Source organism: Hemitrygon akajei, chromosome 28, assembly GCF_048418815.1.
Source record: "Hemitrygon akajei chromosome 28, sHemAka1.3, whole genome shotgun sequence".
Classification (NCBI taxonomy): Eukaryota; Metazoa; Chordata; class Chondrichthyes; order Myliobatiformes; family Dasyatidae; genus Hemitrygon; species Hemitrygon akajei.
The window spans coordinates 29637729-29658679 of NC_133151.1; the positions used below are offsets into that span (position 1 = coordinate 29637729).

General features: G+C 42.7%; 1 protein-coding gene and 1 pseudogene across 1 annotated transcript; one reads left to right on the top strand and one right to left on the bottom strand.

Annotated features, from left to right (window-relative positions):
• Positions 1–20951, top strand: part of LOC140717792 (uncharacterized) — an 819648-nt pseudogene that overhangs the window by 696788 nt on the left and 101909 nt on the right.
• LOC140717787 (histone H2AX-like) lies at positions 14152–15170 on the bottom strand. The gene has a single exon (XM_073031511.1). It carries the CDS (start codon positions 15142–15144, stop codon positions 14761–14763), a length of 384 nt encoding a protein of 127 aa, XP_072887612.1. The 5' UTR covers positions 15145–15170; the 3' UTR covers positions 14152–14760.

Genomic DNA, 20951 nt, shown 5'->3' on the forward strand with positions numbered 1-20951 from the left:
TGTTGTGATTAAAGCTATGGCTAAAAAGATTGATGTGCAGAATGAGGTTGTTACTCATGACTGTTCAACTCAGGATTCGAGTTTTGAGGATCTGTCAGAGACTTTCTTACCTTCGTTGTTTGAACAAGATTCTTGGAGTAAGTCTGACTATGAAGATTTATCTCTGTCTCGGAAGGAGATGATAGCAGAGAAGAATAGAGACCTTGAGATGATAAAATTAAGAGAACAAGCTCTACTAGATAGTGAAATTGAGAAGGTGCCAGTAGGTCAATACTTGGAAAAAGGAGTGTTGATGAGGAAGTGGAGATCACCTACAATTCCTACAAGTGAGGAATGGAATATTGTTTACCAGGTAGTTGTCCCTAAAGTTTATCGAAATGAGATTTTGACTTTAGCTCATAGTGTGCCTTTAGGTGGACATCAAGGAGTAAGGAAAACTGTGGACAAGATTTTAAAACATTTTTACTGGCCTGGTCTAAGAAAATATGTGGTGATGTTTTGTAAAACGTGCCATACTTGTCAAATTGTGGATAAACCAAATCAAGTTACACCAGTGGCTCCATTATAACCTATTCCAGCATTTGGTGAACCATTTTCTAAAGTTATTATAGATTGTGTTGGTCCATTACCAAAGACAAAAACTGGTTATCAGTACTTGTTGTCTATCATGTGTACTTCGTCTAGGTTTCCAGAGGCAATACCACTTAGGAATATAACAGCTAAAACTGTGACAAAGGCTCTTATAAAATTCTTTACTTATTTTGGATTACCTAAGGAAATACAAACTGATCAAGCCAGTAATTTTATGTCTGGATTGTTTCAACAGGTAGTTTATAAATTGGGAGCTAAACAAATCACTTTGTCTGCATACCATCCAGAATCGCAAGGTGCCTTGGAGTGGTTTCATTCTACCCTCAAGAATATGATTAGGACATATTGTGTGGAAAATGAAAGTGATTGGGATGAGGGTATAAACTTCCTTTTATTTGCAGTAAGGGAATCGGTACAAGAATCTTTAGGTTTCAGTCCATTTGAACTTGTATTTGGGCATAGAGTTTGAGGACCTTTAGCTTTATTAAAAGAACAGTGGATTAATAAGGAAATACACAATAATTTGTTGGACTATGTTTTGAAATTTAAGGACAGGTTACATAAAGCTTGTAGCTTAGCGAAGGAAAATTTAAAATTGGCTCAGGAGAAAATGAAAATTTGGTATGATAAGGAAACTAGGATGAGGATGTTTAAGCCTGGAGATAAGGTGCTGGTTCTTTTCCCAATGCAAACGAATCCTTTACAAGCTAGATTTCATGGTCCTTATGAAATTGTGTCTAAAATCAATGATGTGGATTACGTGATAAAAACTCCAGATAGTAGAAGGCCAACACCACTTTGCCATACAAATATGATAAAACCATACTTTGAGAAACAATCTGATACTGTGACTGTTGTGATTAATGATAATGAGTTTGATTTAACTAGGAACATGATAGATGATTCATCTAAATTTCATTCTAAGTGCAACATTGGTTCTGTTAGGTTACCAAATTCAACCATTCTGGAAAATATTGATGAGAAACTAGCACATTTGCAGCGAGAGCAGAAACAGCAGATGAAGAAATTAATTTTTAAATATAAGGATTTGTTTCCAGATGTTCCGAGAAGGACAACTATAGCTTCAAATGATGTAGATGTTGGAGATGCCAAACCTATTAAACAACACCCATATAGGATGAACATAGAAAAATGTGAACTTGCTGAGAAAGAAATTAAATATATGTTAGAGAATAATATTATTAGACCTTCTAACTCGAATTGGAGTTTACCCTGTGTTATGGTCCCAAACCCAGATGGTATTGTTAGGTTTTGTACGGACTATAGGAAGGTGAATGCTGTAATGAAAACAGATGCATATCCAATTCCTAGGGTAGATGATTGTGTAGATAAAGTTGGAAAAGCAAAGTTCCTTACAAAGATTGATTTATTGAAAGGGTGTTGGTGTGTTCCATTAACGGACAGAGGTAGAGAGATTTCTGCATTTGTGACTCCATCTGAGCTATATGAATATAATGTTCTTCCATTTGGGATGAAGAATGCCCCAGGTACTTTCCAGAGGATGATTAACTCTGTGATTCAGGGATTGAAGTATACTGATGCTTATATTGATGATTTAGTGACAGGAAATGATACTTGGGAAGCACACATTATTGCGGTGGAGAAATTGTTTGAAAGGCTTTCAAAAGCTAATTTAACTATTAATTTAGCTAAGAGTGAATTTGGACATGCCACAGTGACTTACCTTGGTTATGTTGTGGGTCAAGGTAAGGTAGCTCCTGTTCAGGCAAAAGTTTTAGAGATTCCCACTCCAACGGGGAAATAAACTCTCAGAAGATTATTGGGAATGGTAGGATATTATCAAAAATTTTGTAAGAATTTTGCTAATGTTGCCCTTCCATTAACTAACCTTTTGCAGAAGAATGTGAAGTTTGTGTGGACAGTGCCTTGTCAAGAAGCATTTGAAAAATTGAAAACAATGATATGTCAACAACCTGTGCTCAAGGTACCTGACTTTGAAAAACCTTTTTCATTAGCTGTAGATGCTAGTGATGAGAATGCAGGAGCAGTATTAATGCAAAGGAATGAGGGTGATGAGGTTGATCATCCAGTAGCTTACTTTTCTAAGAAATTTAATGAGGATCAAAGAAACTATTTGACAATAGAGAAGGAATTGTTATCTCTTGTTTTAGCTTTAGAATATTTTGAGGTATATGTTGGTACAACTGAAAAACCACTTATTGTTTGCACTGATCATAATCCGTTAGTTTTTCTGAGTAAGATGAAAAACAAAAACAGAAGGTTATTAAATTGGAGTTTGATGTTACAAGAGTACAATATTGTGACATCTCATATTAGCTGAGCGAAGGGCGCTGAGTAGGCTACGGTCAATTATGGATAACTCTGAACATCCTCTACATAGCACCATCCAGAGACAGAGAAGCAGTTTCAGCGACAGGTTACTATCGATGCAATGCTCCTCAGACAGGATGAAGAGGTCAATACTCCCCAATGCCATTAGGCTTTACAATTCTACCGCCAGGACTTAAGAACTTTTTAAAAGCTATTATTAATGCTTTTGAGATAGTGATTTAGATGCATATCATATTTTTTTACTGAGTTAAGTATTGTATGTAATTAGTTTTGCTACAAGTGTATGGGACATTGGAAAAAAGTTGGAATTTCCCCATGGGGATGAATAAAGTATCTATCTATCTATCTATCTATCTATTAAAGGTAAAGATAATGTGGTTGCTGATTGTCTATCTCGATGTTGAATGTACAATGTAATTTTTTTATGGAGTTTTTTTTTACAGTTGTAACACTCCTACTGTATTGTAAGTTGTAAGATGTTATATGATACTATGTATATTGTGTATGTTATAATATTTATACATCTGTTTTTCTTGTAAATAATTGTTAAAGTTTTTGTTCTTGACAGACCAATTTTTTTTGGAGGGAGGGTTTACATACCCGTGACACATGACAGTTGTGTACTTGTCACGTGACAGGTGTTGAAGCTATACTGGACTTGAGGTAATGGTCTTGTGATGGTGGAGTGACATCATTTTCTGGCCTGTAGAGGTCATGTGACAGCTGTTTTTTTACAAGGTATAAAAGGAGGACCCCTCCCTGTGAGGAGAGGCAGTTCGTGGCTGGGTTTGCCATGTTGACTTCATGCAACTACGTGATTTAATTTTATGACGCAGTTTAGTTGAAAGATGGAGTTTTATTTAATGCCTAAAGTTTAAAAGGTCATTGCTAGCAGTTTCTTTATAATACTGCTAGTTAAAAATCAGTGGATAGTGAAGATCGGAGTTCGGGAGGTAAAAGAACGAGGAAAGTCGATTTCGACGTTGAAACAGGTTCGACCTTGTTTGATCCTCATTCGGAAGGAATTCTTTGACTGTCCCCATGTCAATCCCTGTGAATAGCAGAAAGAATTGGGAACAGTTTTGTAAAGGAAAGGTCAGTGCCTTTAAGCCATTTCATTTTTCATCTTCGTAAAATTCTTCGTGGGAAAAGTAGTTCGACAGGGAACGTACCAACACGACGTGAAAGAGAATTTAAATCGTCTTTAAAAGTCTCTCCCTTAAATGGACTGTAAGCATTTTGAACTTTTGCAATACTACTTCAAAGAACTGTTTTTGCAACATCGCTTTAAAAACTGTTTAAGCTTCATTGCTTTAAGAACTGTTTAAGCTGCCTCACAGCAGCTGATTTCCAGTTACGTTAGTGATTTGTTTACTTTTAGTGGTTTGTTTTTCAGTGTTTAATAAATGTTTTATTTGTTATAAAAACCCCTGCCTGACTCATATATTTATTGTTGCTGAATCCGTAACAACAACAATGTCCGAGAAATTGTTTACATCGATGACAAATGACAGTACCAGAACCGATCCCTGTGAACTTCACTGGTTAGAGGCCGCCAACCTGAATGACAAGCTGCCACGACCACCCTCTGTCTCCTTCCACCAAGACAATTTTGTGACGCGGATATTAGGCAGTATCTTGTCTGGCATCCTTTCTGCTCCAAATGTGTAATACAGAAGAAATAAGGAATAAAGAAAAACATATCTTCCTACAGCCTACACCTCTCAGAAGTGCTGAAGCCTCAACCCCCCACTCCAATTCTGGCCCACTCATACAATGACCGCTCTCTTTAAATCTAACTTCTTTTTATTGGATCTTGCTAAGTGCCTAACTATGCACAATCAAACGCCTCCCAGGGAACTATGACATGCAAAATATGTGAACTGCCCATGTTCACTTCATTTAAACTCCCTCTCCGTCTACATAATCATATAACTGTTTGTGACTGTGGCGCACAAAATTGTGAACTGCAGGAAACCAAAGTACATGCCTGCACTGTTCGACAAGACCACAAATGATAAAACAAACAAAACACTGTATAACAAACACAAGAATACCCCTAACTGAGAGGAGTGGAGATGCTGGATGACCATAAAGATTTAAAGAGAAGCAAGATAAATGTTTTAAAATCAGGGAAGTGGGATCAACATACAAGAGGAGGCTGATGGCAGATCAGCCTTTATATGGAATTGTGGGTGAGGGACTAAGAGAGAACACACTGGAGGGTTTATCCAGTGAAACAGTGTGAATAGAGCTCAGGATAAGAGAGGTGCATTCACCGATGGATTTGTGCTACTGGCCTTCCAAATGCCAGCAGGAGGTAAAGAAACTGGAATGTAGCAGGGAATGAAAGATGTAAAAGCAACAGGGTCGTTATAGAGGGTGACTAATTTCCCCAGTGTTGACTGGGACTCCCTTAGACTCAGGGGCTTAGATATCATTGTGTATGTTAGAAGAATACTGGGATGTTTCTTAACATACAAGTGGGTAGTCTAACCAGGAAAGTGGGTCATAGAAGACATTGCATTGGAAAAATAGCCTGGCCACTGATAGAAGTTTCATTCTGGGAGCAGTAAATAAGCACAAGACTCGACACAGTGGTAATGTGTTCAATCGGGATATAGCTAAGGGCAGCTGTGTTGGACAGGAACTGAGGAGAGGGGAATGGGTGCAGCTGTGATTTGTCCATCCACATTTGACATGTGATGAGTGGTTAAAGGTCAGAATTCAGACTGTTTCTATGTGGAGGAAAGACAAGATTGGTAAAGTCTAGCAGAGGGGTAAGAGATGTTATGAATTCAGTCTGATAGAAAATGAAAGATAAGGAATGTTTCAGATGTATAAATTGGAGAAGGCCTCTGGCAATATGAAGCAAGCAAGAGAGAAGTTCAACGGAAAATCAGGATGTGTCAAACGTGGACAGGAAATGACTTTGGGGAGAAGGGGCACTATGGAGAGGGTACGACAACACAAGGACAAAGGAGAGAGTTTACGTCTGAAGTGGGTGAGGGACTAAACTAGTACTTCATATCAGTATTCATCAATGTGGTCATGGAGGATAGTGAGATCAGAGAAGGGAATGCTGATATTCCAGGGCATGTTGTTCCTCAGGCAACAGAGTCAAACCAGGAAATTATGGACTGGTGAGACTTGGATCAATGCTCAGGGAATTGTTCGAGAATATTATTAGACATAGGATCTCTCATAAAAGTTAGGACTACAATAGGAGAAGATCAGGATTTGGAAGGAAAAGTGAGCAAAATCCCCTGAGATTCTCTCGGTACATTCAGAGGAAAAGGGAATTTAGACAGAATTGTTCCGCTTGGAGATGAGGATGGCCATCTGTGTGTGGAACTGAAGGAAATGGGTTTCTGACAGTTATTTCACCATTGAGAAAATTATGGAAAGTGATGGAGTTACGGAAATGGCATGAATCAGATGTGATATCTTAGACCACATTCAAATTAGCAGGGATCTATATTGGAGGCCTTAAGATGCTTTAAGGTTGTTAAATCTACCCGGCCTTATCAGGTACATTCCTGTACTTTGTGAGAAGCTAGAGAATACACTGTAGAGGCCACGGGAGAGATTGTTGCTTCATCACAGGCATCAGTTGAGGTTAGACATGATTGGAGAGTGATTAATGTGGAATTGACAGTTTTGAGGCCAAGTCTGTGGATGAATCAAAAATAGACAGAGAGGCAGGCAGTGTTATGGAAGCAGGGAGTCTGCAGTAGCACTTGGACAGATTTAGAGAATGGACAAAGAAGTGCCAGACAATATACAGTGTAAGGTAGTGTGTGGTCATGTACTCTGGGAGGATGAATAATGGCATAGACTCCATCTAATCAGGGAGAGAACAGAAATCAGATTTGTAAAGGGACTTTGTGGCTCCTAGTGCAGGATTCCCTAAAGGTTAATGTGCACGTTTAGATGGTAGTAAGGAAGGCAAATGCAATATTTACATTAATTCCAAGAGAACTAGAATATAAAAGCAAGCATTTAACGCTGAAGCTTTAGTCAGACCTTATTTGGAGTATCATGAGCAGGTTTGGGTCACTTTTCTAAGAAAGGCTGTGCTGACATTGCAAAGGCTGCAGGGGAAATTCACGAGAATGATCCCAAGTCTGAAAGAGTTAGGATATAACAATCATTTGACGATCTGGGCCTGTACTCACTGGAGTCTAGAAGAATGAGGGAGCATCATATAGAAACACATTGAATGTTGAAAGGCGTAAGTAGCATTGATATGAGAGGATGTTTCCAATAATGGAAGAATCTAGAACCAGACTACACCCTCAATACAAAGATGCCCCTCCAGAATAGAGATGAGCAATTTCTTTATTCAGAAGGTGATCAATTGATACATTTCATTGGCACAGGCGGCCATGAAGGCAGCCAGTAGGTCTATTTAAAGCAGAGGTTAGGAGGATTTAATTATTATTAAGGGCATCAAAGTTTATGGGGAAAAGGCCAGAGAATGGGGTTGGGATGGATAATAAATCAGGCATGATGGAATGATGGAACAGCCTGGATGAGCCAAAAGACCCAAACCTGCTCCAATGACTTAAGGTCTTTTGTTTTAATGCGGTGCCAGGAAACTAGTCAGGAAACTACTGGCCCATCAGTCTGATATCAGAGTTGGGTAATTTGTTGGAGGAGGTTTTGAGAAACAGGATCTACCAACATTTGGTCTGATTCAAGACAAACAACAGTTTTGTGCAAGGGAAATCATGTCTAACAACTATCTTGCAGCTCTTTGAGGAGTTTCACAAGTGTGTAGATGAGGTTAGAGTTGTGGACGTTGTCTAAATGGACAGTAGACAGGCCTTTGACTCTGGTCTTGGAGGTTAGCTCTGAGAGATGGAATCTAGGGGAGATAGTTGATTGGTTTCATAATTGCCTCAGTGACAGGAAGCAGAGGCTGATGGTTGAGGGCTGTGCCTCAAACTGGAGGTCTCTGTCTGGTTGTGTGCCACGAGATGCTGGGACCATTTTGTTAGTAATTTATATAAACAATGTCCATTTGAATGCATAGTTCACTGAAAGTGACATCTTAGCTAGATATGGTGTTTGACCTGCTAGCCTTCTTCAGTCATTGCACAGAGTATAAGAGTTGAGAAGATTTTTTTTTGATTTGAGAAGATATGTTGTAGATATACAAGTCTTTGGTGAGGACTGACGGGGGATATTGTGTATAGTGTTGATAGGAAACTGTTCTTAAACTAGAGAGAGTGCAGAGAGAAAAAAATAGCAGATGTTTGCTTCGACCTGGGGAGTCTGAGTTACAAGGACAGGTTGTATAGACTAGTATTTTATTCCCTGGAGCAGAGCAGATTCAGAGGTGATCCTAGTAGAGGTATGTAGATCATGAGGAGCATAGACAGGGTAAAAGCACGTAGTCTTTTTCACAGGAAATGGCTGATAAAAACAAGAAGGCAGGTATTTCAGATCAGACATAATGGGCAGACGGTGGTGTGTATAAACTGCCAGTGATTGTGGCGGACACATTAGAACCATTTTAAACTCTTACGATCAGAGCCGGTTGCCACATCACAGGAAGGACAGTTTCAGTTTTAAGGCGAGGTTGGACAAGCACAGACCCCCGGGCCCAAGGCGCTCCCCCTCCCCCCTCCACGGGGCCTTGCCAGCTTCCCGCGCCCGTTGCCGAGGAAACGATTCACAGAGACAGATGCGTCGCTGTGACGTCACATGCAACGAGGCGGGAGGCTGCGGCCTCAATCTGTGCTGTCAATCAGAGGAGCCGCCGGTCACCCGCAAATATTGTAAATAAATCACTGAGCCCTTCATGAAAAAGGCCCGTCCGAGCGAAAGCCTCTTCTCCACTTACAACCCAGGATCGTTCTACGTGGAGACTTGGACCGGCCTGTTGCTAAGGCGTCGTTGCGGAGGCCCTCTGACTCTGTGACATCACGGCAGCGAAAGGGTTTCGCGTCACATGATATCATGGCCGCAACCCGGGAGGAGGAGCAATGTAATTGTCAATCACAGGAGAAACGGCGGACAGTGACTGCACACCGAAACATTTCAGTGTTAAATCTATAACTGGGGAAGGGAAAAAGAACTTACTGTAAAGGAAAACAATAAAGATGTACGAAAAAAGAAAGAGAGCGAGATATAAAGCTACAAACAAGAGAGAGTCTGCAGATGCTGGAAATCCAAACTACACACAGAAAATACTGGAGGAACTCAGCAGGCCAGACAGACAGACATACTTTATTGATCCCGAGGGAAATTGGGTTACCTTGCAGTCACGCCAACCAAGAATAGTGTAGAAATATAGCAATATAAAACCATAAATAATTAAATAATAATAAGTAAATTATTCCGTGGAAATAAGTCCAGGACCAGCCAATTGGCTCAGGGTGTCTGACACTCCGAGGGAGGAGTTGTAAAGCTTGATGGCCACAGGCAGGAATCACTTCCTATGACGCTTAGTGTTGCATCTTGTGGGAATGAGTCTCTGGCTGAACGTACTCCCGTGCCTAACCAGTACATTATGAAGTGGATGGGAGACTTTGTTCAAGATGGCATGCAACTTGGACAGCATCCTCTTTTCAGACACCACCGTCAGAAAGTCCAGTTCCACCCCCACAACATCACTGGCCATAATAATCAGTTTGTTGATTCTGTTGGTGTCTGCTACCCTCAGCCTGCTGCCCCTGCACACAACACAACAGCAAACATGATAGCACAGGCCACCACAGACTCGTAGAACATCCTCAGCATCATCTGGCAGATGTTAAAGGATCTCGGTCTCCTCATGAAGTAGAGACGGCTCTGACCCTTACTTGTAGACAACCTCAGTGTTCTTTGACCAGTCCAGTTTATTGTCAATTCATATCCCCAAGTATTTGTAATCCTCCTCCATGTCCACACTGACCCCTTCGATGGAAACAGGGGTCATGATGTATGGGTCAGCATGTATGGGAAAGAAAAGCAGGACAACTGAAGGGTCTCGGCTCGAAATGTCGACTGTACTCTTTTTCCCCATAGATGCTGCCTGACCTGCTGATTCCTCCAGCAATTTATGAAATATAAAGCTAGAGGGATTTGACAACTAACGCTGAGATATTTAATATGAACAGAATTATTGCTGTGAAGTGAAACTACATCTGTAAAGCACAGTGAGTTTCGGGGATGGTGCAGGTGTTAATGGCAGAAAATAAAGAGATAATTGATTAACAAAGAGGTTTTAGGCACCAGCTTGATAACATGTGGGTTCCCACACTGCTGGAATACTGTCTGCAGGTCTGGTCGACACACTGTAGACAGAACATGATGACTATAATGAGTGACCTGGGTCTCTGGTCCCCATTCCATGCAAATCGCAGGCAGCAGGAACAGTGTAGAGCAGGTTTACCAGGATTTTGTCCGGGATGGAGCCTTTCTGTTGTAAAACCATTAAATATAGGAGCAGAGTTAGGCCCTTTGGCCCATTGAGTCTGTTCTTTCACTTCATCATGGCTGATCCAATTCCCTCTCAGCCACAATATCCTGACCTCCCCTTAACCCACCATGCCCTGACAAATCAAGAATATATCAACCTGTACCTTAACTATACCCAATGATGGCCTCTGGCAATAAATTCCATGTTTGAACCACACTCTGGCTAAACAAATTCCTCCTCATCACCATTTAGAGTCAGAGGTTGTGCACTCTGTTCCTAGACTCCCCCTCTATAGGAAACATCCTCTCCCTATCCACTGTACCGAGGCCTTTCAACATACAATAGGTTTCAATGAAATCCCCTCTCATTCTTATGTATTCCAGTCAATTCTGGCCCAGCACAATCAAATGGTCTTCATATGATGACCCTTCAATCTTGGAATCATTCTCGTGAATCTCCTCTGAACCCTCTCCAATGTCAGTACACCTTTCTTCGAAAACTGGCCCAGAATTGCTCACAGTACAAATGAACCTGCAGGAACCTCCTCTACTCCAAAGTTCCTTTACATGTCAGATTTTTATTTTTCTCTCCTTTTAGAGCAATTGTCTATCCTTTCAATTTTTCTACCAATGTCCTTGATCATAAATTTCTCGACATGTTATTCCTCCTGCCATATGTTTGCACATTCTCACAATCTGTCTAAGTCTCTCTGTAGCCTCTCTGCTTCCTCCTACCTATCTTAATCTACAAATGGTCAGAAAGCCATCATTTCTGTCATCCAAATCATTGACATTAAAATAAGCGATCTCAAAAAATGCCATTAGTCATTGTAGTCAACAAGAAAAGTCTCCCTTTATGCCACTCTTTGCTTCCTGCCAATCAGCCAAGACTTCATCCATGCTCGTATCTTTCCTGTGTCATAGGCTCTTAACTTAAGCAGCCTCATGTGAGGCACCTTGTCAAAGACCTTCTAAAAATCCAATTGCACAACACACACCCATCCTAAAGGAAACCATGCTGACTTTGTCCTATTTTATCATGTGTTGCCAAGTAGCCCGAAAATACATCCTTAACAATCGAGTCCATCATCTTCTCAACCACTGACGTCATACTAACTGGCCTATGATTTCCTTTCTTCTGTCCTCCTCCCTTCTTCAAGAGTGGAATGATGTTTGCAATTTTCCGGTGCTCCGAAACCACGCCAGAATCCAGGGATTATGGAAAGATTATTACTAATCTCTTCAGTCACCTCTTTCATAGCACTGGTGTAGAAAATCTGGTCCAGCTGATTTATCTACCTTCAGATCTTTCAGTAAAACCTAATTCACTTATTTCTGCCCCCTGATTCTTCTGAATTTCCAGCAGACTGCCAGTGTCTTCCACAGTGAAGATTGAAGCACAATATTTATTCAGATTCACTGCCACTTCCCTGTAACCCATTACTACCTCTCCAGCATCATCTTCCAAAGAACCAATATTGACTTTTGCCTCTCATTTACACTTTGCATATCTGAAGTAACTTTTGGTATCCTCTTTAATATTAATGGCTAGCTTACCTTCCTATTTGATCTTTTTCCTCTCTTAAACACTTTTTCAGTTGGTTTCAGAAAGTTTTGTAAATTGTATTACTGAGTGTCAGGGACGTCTCAGAGCAGCTACTGAAAAATGTTCATTCAGCCAGAGGTGGTGGTTCGCGTCAGTACCAGTGGACAGGTAGAAAAGGGATGAGGTCCGACAGTGAATATAGAGAGTCAGGGAACAAGTTGATGGGCAGGACCTGAAAGGCTGTAATCACCCGGTTACTCCCCATGCTGTGTGGTAGTGGTGTTAGGAACAGAAAGTTAGAGCAGATGAATGTGTGTCTGAGGAGCTGGTGCAGGGACAGGGTTTCAGGATTCCAGAATATTGGAACCTCTTCTGGTCCAGAGGTGACATTTACAAGGGGGATGGTTTGCACCTTCACTGGAGGGGGGTCAGTATCATGAGGTTTATTGCTGCTCCCTTGAGGGTTGAAATTAGATTGACGGGGATGTGAACCAGAAAACCAGTCACTGAATGTAAAGATTGAAGCTAAGTTTGATGCTTAACACTGTAAGGATTGATTTTGAGACAAATACACATCTGACATGAGTTTGTTTAAAGATCAGCTGCACAGTGTTTCAGGGCCTGTTTGTTCCAGTCAGAGGGAGGGTCAAGGATGGCAAGGTTCAGGAACCTTGGATGATGAGAGAGGAAGCAAATTTCATCAGTGAAGAGGGAGAAGCATATGTAAAGCTTAGGAAGCTGGAATCAACCAGGGTTTTTGAGGACTATATTTAAAAAACAGAAGGGAACTCAAGAATATTTAGAGAGCTAGAAACAGTGATGAGAAACCTCTGGCGAGTAGGATTAAAGATAATCCCATTGCATTCTGACATTCATTGTGCTGAAAAGGATACCCAGGGGTGCACTTTGGGAGATCCAACATTAAGGGTGGGTACACAGTTAATGGTAGGAACATGAATAGTATTGGCAAAGAGAAGGATGTTGAGATTGACTGTGAGCACAGGTTGACAGGGAGGAAATGTCGGTGTATGGCATGTTTGCCTTCATCAGACAAGGCATTGAGTTCAAGCACCAGGATATAATGTTACAGGTTTACAAAATGCTGCTTAGGCCACAGTGAGGGTATAGTGTTCAGTTCTGGTCACCTCATTATGGGAAGCATGTGGAGGTTCTGGAGCAGGGGCAGAGGTGGTTTACCAGGATGTCTAGAGGAGGTGTGCGGTGAGGAGAGGCTGGACATGCTGGAACCTTTTCATCTGATGGCATTGGCTCAGGAGAAATTTTATAGAAGTTTATAAAACTCTGCTTGTTTTTCACAGGAGTGAAATGTCTTCTACTAGAAGGCATGTGTTTAAGGTCAGAGGAAGAAAGTGAAGGAAAGAGAGTAATGGGGACTTGGAATGCACTGTCAGGGGTGGTGGCAGAGGCAGAGAGCACAGGGGAATGAATGCTCTCATGGATTGTATTTTCGGACATCAGTCAGCAGGAATAAGAGGACTCAATAGGGTTGAAATAGAGGGACATTACAAATTACATCATGTTGACTGGGACGGCTGGAGTGCTGGTGAGTGACTGAGTAACTGAGGAGCTGGTGCAGGGAAAGTGTTTCAGGATTCTGGATCTTTGGAACCTCTTCTGCTCCAGAGGTGCCATTTACAAGGACAGTCTAATATTTTTCACAGGGGTGAAATGTCTTCTACCAGAATGCATGTATTTAAGATCGGAGGAAGAAAGTGAAGAAAGCAGTGGTGGGGACTTGGAATGCACTGTCAGGGGTGGTGGCAGAGGCAGAGAGCACAGGGGTATTCAGGGAAGTATTAGACAGACGCAGGAATTTGTAGAGAAGTGACTGGTACTACGGTGCTGAAGTACTCGATCCACCCACCCTGCACAAACCAAAGTCTGTTCTCAGAGCGACCCACCGCTTCACAGAGGGAGCCTCTCGGGAGATCTGACCAAACTGACCGTTGCTTTCGCAAATTGTTCATTTATATTCAGAGGACGGGGTGGACAAGTTTTTTCATTAAATACCGTCACTTTCACAGGGCAAATGTACCTTTGTAGACACTTAGAAACCTCTATAGTTGTACCGCGGAGAGCATTCTGACAGGCTGCATCTCTGTCTGGTATGGAGGGCCTACTGCACAGGACTGAAAGAAGCTGCTGATAGTACCCAGGACATCTTTAGGGAGCGGTGTCACATAAACGCAGCGTTCATTAATTTGCAGTATTTCTGTTTTTGCACATTAAAAAAAATCTATTCAATATACTTGTGTATTTGTTATGTTTTATTTACTTTTTTTTCTCTCTCTACTTTAGATTATGTATTGCATTGAACTGCTGCTGCTAAATTAACAAATTTCACGTCACATGCCGGTGATAATAAACCTGATTTTGAAATGAAAGTCGCAAATATTGTTCTGTGAGGCGATGGGAATCGCTCATGAAGCAACGAACGGGCGATGTTCCCGCCTGCTGCACACCGGAACGGTCCGGGGTAAAACCATAATGTGGAACCCAGACAACGCGGTTTTAGGTGATCAAGAGCGGAGTCGTTCAGTGGTCGGAGATTAAATTCACCCTCCCGGGGCTGACTCCGGAAGTTAACTTCACGACCCTGCGCCCAGTGATCCGCTGACACTCCACAAGGGGAGAGAACTCCATTCAGCCGGCTGAGAGGAGAAAATGAGTCGGGACTGAAGCGAACCGGTTTCTGTGCAGATTTATATCGGTTTATCTCCCGGAAAAAAAACATGTCGTGGCTGTGACAGATACAGGATATTAAACGGACGGAAATCACCCGCCGCTCAGCCCTTTCACGGACATTGTGAGTGGCTCTGAAAAGAGCCTTTGGGTGAACAGGTTCAGTTTACGTCACTTCACTTACTGGCAGCGCCGGTTTTCTTGGGCAACAGTACGGCCTGGATGTTGGGTAACACACCGCCCTGAGCGATAGTCACCCCTCCCAGCAGCTTGTTCAGTTCCTCGTCGTTGCGGACGGCCAGCTGCAGGTGTCGGGGGATGATGCGGGTCTTCTTATTGTCCCGGGCCGCGTTGCCCGCCAATTCGAGGATTTCGGCCGTCAGATACTCGAGCACAGCAGCCAGATAGACCGGGGCTCCGGCACCCACCCGCTCAGCATAGTTACCCTTTCTTAGGAGTCTGTGAACCCGGCCGACCGGGAACTGCAGTCCAGCCCGAGACGAGCGAGATTTGGCCTTGGACCGAGCTTTGCCAGCGCCGCCTTTTCCACGTCCAGACATTTCCACAGTCACAGCAACTGCTAACTTCAAAAGAGAATAAAGGAATGTTCACCCCGCCCCAACACGCCGTTTTTATACCATCTTTGAGAATAGAAACTGATGTTTGTGATTGGTGTGATCCTGCTTATTCTCATTGGTGAAGAGAAACGTCCCAATCGAAGAACTGCCTTAATCACCAATCAGCAGTCCGTAAAAGCAGAAGCGCGGATAGTAACCGTTTCCTCCCCAAAGTGCACTGAAATTTGGAAGAAGCCCGCCAACAATCAACCTATTATTTAAATATAATTTGAAATTAAATAATTCCAGACCTGTTTTAAGATTGGGTCTTCGCATTTCCCTCTGTTACTGAAACAGGGCCCATTTAATACAGGTATATTTGATAATGGAGTGTCTGGAAACTCAATTCTCTAATTCCTTTCAACCCTTTCAAAACTGTGTGCAGTTTTGGTCCCCTAATCTGAGGAAAGACATTCTTGCCATAGAGGGAGTACAAAGAAGGTTCACCAGATTGATTCCTGGGATGGCAGGACTTTCATTTGAAGAAAGACTGGATCGACTGGGATTATACTCGCTGGAATTTAGAAGATTGAGGGGGGATCTTATTGAAACGTATAAAATTCTAAAGGGATTGGACAGGAAGATGGTTCCCGATGTTGGGGAAGTACAGAACAAGGGGTCAGAGTTTAAGGATAAAGGGGAAGCCTTTTAGGACCGAGATGAGGAGAAACTTCTTCAAACAGAGAGTAGTGAATCTGTGGAATTCTCTGCCACAGTAAACAGTTGAGGCCGGTTCATTGGCTATCTTTCAGAGGGAGTTAGATATGGCCCTTGTGGCTAAAGGGATCAGGAGATATGGAGAGAAAGCAGTTGCGGGGTTCTGAGTTGGATGATCAGCTATGATCATACTGAATGGTAGTGTAGGCTCGAAGGGCCGAATGGCCTACTCCTGCACCTATTTTCTATGTTTCCATGAACCGAAACAAACTGACCCTCAGCTTCTGCCCGCGGTCGGTCACTGTGTGAACGTTATCAGGTTATGGACAAACGGCTCTTCTCAAACTGTGACCAGCGTCTAGTCTGCAATTTTAAAAAAGTTGTTCTATGAAAGAGTCATGAGGTCTTTCAGGCTTGTGTTAAAATGTGATTCGGGTGTTACCCAACTGCAACCAATAAACTCCTGAAGCCACAAATAAAACAACAACGGCAGCAATCCTCCGCTTGGCATGGATACCGAGTGGGACGGACTGATGGGGAGGGGGAGGTAACGATTCCTTGTCAGTGCAGTGGGAGTTTATTCCAACCGCGACTTAGCTCTTGTAAAAGTCACCAGACATAAAATATGTGTAATTTATTACCTAAATGTTAGTACAACTCTCTCATTGAAATTGTGAGTGGCTCTTAAAAGAGCCGTTGTGTTTTCGATCATCTCACTGCGGAGCTTTACTTGGAGCTGTTGTACTTGGTCACTGCCTTTGTCACTTCGGACACGGCGTGTTTGGCCAGCTCCCCGGGCAGCAGCAGGAGCACGGCGGTCTGGATCTGCCGGGAAGTGATGGTCAACCGCTTGTTGTAGTGAGCCAGGCGGGAAGCCTCACCCGCGATACGCTCAAAGATATCGTTCACGAGCGAGTTCATGATGCTCATGGCCTTGGAGGAGATGCCAGTATCGGGGTGAACCTGCTTTGTCTCTCTCCACTGTCCATTGTCGTTTTGGGTAACACCGTGGACTGGGAACTGGCGCTGATCGCTGGGAGTTGCCGCTGTTGGGTAATTCGGCAGAAAGGAAATCGAAAATACAAAATGGACCATAAAGTACAGGCGCAGTATTCGGCCATTCAACCTATCGTATCTGGTAGAGAAGCAGATCGAATGAGAAAAACACACACTTGATAATATGAAACGTTTATGTAATGAAACATGGCAGCAGGAGATCGAAAGTCATCATGAGAGACCCATTTCTGAGGGTGAAAGTCGTTTATTGTCATATGCAACTGGCTTACAGCAGATTCAGAGACACACAGTATCTGAGACACAACATTCACAGAATAAAAACAAACTCTACAGAATTATAAAGAGGTAACGGAATTTCAACAAGAGCCCATTGCAGTGTAAAGTGGTGCTACTGAGGTGGTGATGAGGGTTGTCCATGTTTGTTAAACAACAGAATGTCTGTACCCGTCTGTCTCTGGTAGAGTGTGAAAGTGTGGGTTCATTCTGTATCTGTCAGTCTCCGGTACAGTGTGAAAGTGTGGGTTCATTCTGTATCTGTCAGTCTCTGGTACAGTGTGAGAGTGTGAGGTTCATTCTGTATCTGTCAGTCTCCGGTACAGTGTGAAAGTGTGGGTTCATTCTGTACCTGTCTGTCTCTGGTACAGTGTGAGAGTGCGGGGTTCATTCTGTACCTGTCAGTCTCTGGTACAGTGTGAGAGTGTGGGGTTCATTCTGTACCTGTCACTCTCTGGTACAGTGTGAGAGTGTGGGGTTCATTCTGTACCTGTCACTCTCTGGTACAGTGTGAGAGTGCGGGGTTCATTCTGTACCTGTCAGTCTCTGGTACAGTGTGAGAGTGTGGGGTTTATTCTGTACCTGTCAGTCTCTGGTACAGTGTGAGAGTGCGGGGTTTATTCTGTACCTGTCAGTCTCTGGTACAGTGTGAGAGTGCGGGGTTCATTCTGTACCCGTCACTGTCTGGTACAGTGTGGTAGTTGGACTTCACACTGTATCTTCCAATTTCTCATGCAGTGAAAATGTATTAAGTTCTTTCAGATTCATTCTTACCATTGAACTCTAATTAAATCAAGTTTGCTTCTTAAATAAAATCATACAATGTGTTGAGGCCACACTTAGCTTGGAAGAACAACATTTTCTGTCTGGGTAGCTTCCAAACTGATAGCATGAACATCAAATTCTTGAATGTCTGGTAATAACCCCCTCACCAATTCCCCTCCCCTTTTTCTTCTCTCACCTTGCCCACCCATCACCTCTCCCGTGTGCTCCTCCCCTCCTTTCTTTCTTCCATAGCCTTCTCTCTCTTTCACCAATCTTCCCAGCTCTTTACTTCGTTCCTCCCTTTCAAGATTCACCCATCACCTTGTTTTCTCTCTCCCTTATCCCCACCTTTTAACTCTACTCCTCGTCTTTTTGTCTCCGGTCTTGCCGAATGTTTTTGGACCAAAACGTTGACTGTATTTTTTTTCTCCTACAGATGCTGCCTGGCCTGCTGAGTTCCTTCAGCATTTTGTGTGTGTTGCTTGGATTTCCAGCAACTGCAGATTTTCTCTTGTTTGTGACACAATGTTGTATATTGGTATCTCAGGGATGATGTATCTGGTTACATTGAACTACTCTGAATGGACTTTGCAGCAGAGCATCCAGAGCAACAAGACCAGACCATTGAATCCAACTCTGGGCTTGTGATAAATATGTAACTTCCCTCGAGACTCTGTGTGGGAGGGTTTGAATGGTGTGTATCATGTAGCAACATTCGGACTGATGGAATTGAGAATGATTTTGACTGTAGATATGTAACCAGTGTGTCCAGTGATCAGTGATGGGGCCTCTGTCTGATCAGATTAACATACACATGGGCTGATCAGATCACTGATGACATGAATGTTGGTGCAGTTGAGAGTGGTGAGCAAGGTTGTCAAACGGACAGAACTGACATTGAAAGGAAATAAACTGCTATAAGGATCACAGAGGGGGAGCAGTGAGAGGACTGGGGGGAAGGGTTGTCTGTGTAGATTAATGTAATGAGTGGAAACATGCAAAATTAACAACCACCAACATTGAGTTTTGTTTCTCTTTAAAAGGCTGGACAGATGTTATGATGTAATTACGTCATTTCTTTTTTAAAACCGTGCTTTGTTTCTGTGTTTGGAGGATAAACAATGAGTTGTTACAGTTGTCCCTAAACATAAAATGCCTCATGTCATTTTATTTGCAAAAACCCACAATAACAATCTGGGTACCAGTAGCATTCACACCACAAGAATATCACAGTGTCAGTCTGCAGTGAGGAAGCCCGATCACGTTCTCTTCAGGTTCAATGGCATTGCTGACTCTGAGTTTACCACCGTCACATGCCAACAAATATGTGTTCTTAGTAGGTCTGTGGGAGATATCCGGGATGTGAAGCTGTACTAATGGAGAGAGACAAACTGAGCCAAGTCACTGCTTGATGAAGGGCAGAGAGGAAAACAGAGAATCTGATGTTGTGTCCTTATGCCTGAACTATTCCCAGTTAGAAGTGTTGATCCTCCAAATTGTGTTCAGCCTCACTGTAACAGTGTGACATCAGACATCAACGGAAAAACTAAATAATCTCAGCTGAAATGTTGTCTTTCACCTGTTGGTCTTCTTTACAAACATTTTACAGGGTAGAAAAGGCAAAGAATTTATGTCTGAGAATCTCAAACACAACAGTGTGTCTGTACTCATGTGTTTGTCAGTTCCCCAACATTCGAATGCTACTAATCATTGAATGTGAAGGAGGAGATGGTTGAGAAGACTGCCCACCAGTCTGAGCAAGGAGAACCCCAATACGTGGAGATGTCCTTGATCTGGCCTGATAAATGGCCACAGAGTTGATACCGGTGAGCTGACATTCACTGCCTCTCATTTTGCAAGGGATTCACCAGGCCACTGAACCTGCAGATACACCAGCCAGTTCACACGGGGAGAAGGCATTCACCTGCTCCGTGTGTGGGACGGGATTCATTCAGTCACTTGAGCTCTTACACCATCAGCCGGGTCACACCGGTGAGCAGCTAGATTTGGCTCAGTTGTCTCCATCTCTCAGTATAGCTTCACACCTGTTCCAAGTGTGGGAGGAGATTCACTCAGTTCACACATTTTTGTGAGGCTCCAGCGAGTTTAGAATACATAGAGGACACACTTCGGTCTTGTGTCAGCAAAGAAATTTACTCAGTCATCCCACCTGCTGAAACACTGGCAACTTCACATCAGGGAGGAAGTTTAATAAAGCTTTAGGTGAACCTTTTAACCATCATGATGACTGAATGTAGTTGGAAGTTCATGTGAGACTGTTAATATCAGATTCTGCAGATATTGTGACTGAACCCTGGTCACTAAGCATTGGAGGATTTGTTCTGCTGATGTTAGTCTGAAACTACCCTGGCATTAATATTGTGGATCTGTGACAAATTAATCAGCTCTATTTCAAATCTTGTGTCGCAGGTGCTTCCTGCCTGTCACACAGCTAATGTACAGTAGAGAGGCCATTCAGTCCATCTGGTACCTGCTTTTGTTCCTATTCCACACCAGAGCTTTCAAATCCATCACTGCTGTTCACCTGTCACTCACCCTATAATATACAGGTTGCAACTGCTCAGCCTGTGACTGTAGAGGATTAAATCCATAATTTTCTGGAAACTACAGAAGATGAATTCACTAGGGTTTTGTCCCAAATAGTCTTCATTCCTCACAGCTCTGGACCAAATATGACGTCTTGTGTGGTTAAAATCTTCCTGTTCTGCTCTATTCATTGTTTTGGGTCATTTTCACTGATTTTGAAGGGCTGTGCCTCACACAGCCGGGCTGTTGCAATACAGTGCTCTCCTCTAAAGTATGAGCAGAATGGTGGTTAAATATTAGATGGAGCAGAAACAAGAGGGGTCAACACAAATGAGGGCTTTGGGACTCCAGATGTGATGGAGCCTCGAGTTTACGGGGTGTAGAAGGAAGGATTCAGACCAGGAGGATGAGGCTACAAATGAAAGTTCAGAAACATTTGGGAACTGATTGACTGAAAAAAGAGGTTTATGTTTGCAAAATGCTGGAGGGCT

Bases quoted from the DNA above. Each gene is read 5' to 3' on its own strand.
- LOC140717787 (XM_073031511.1), bottom strand. From the start codon at position 15,144: ATGTCTGGACGTGGAAAAGGCGGCGCTGGCAAAGCTCGGTCCAAGGCC.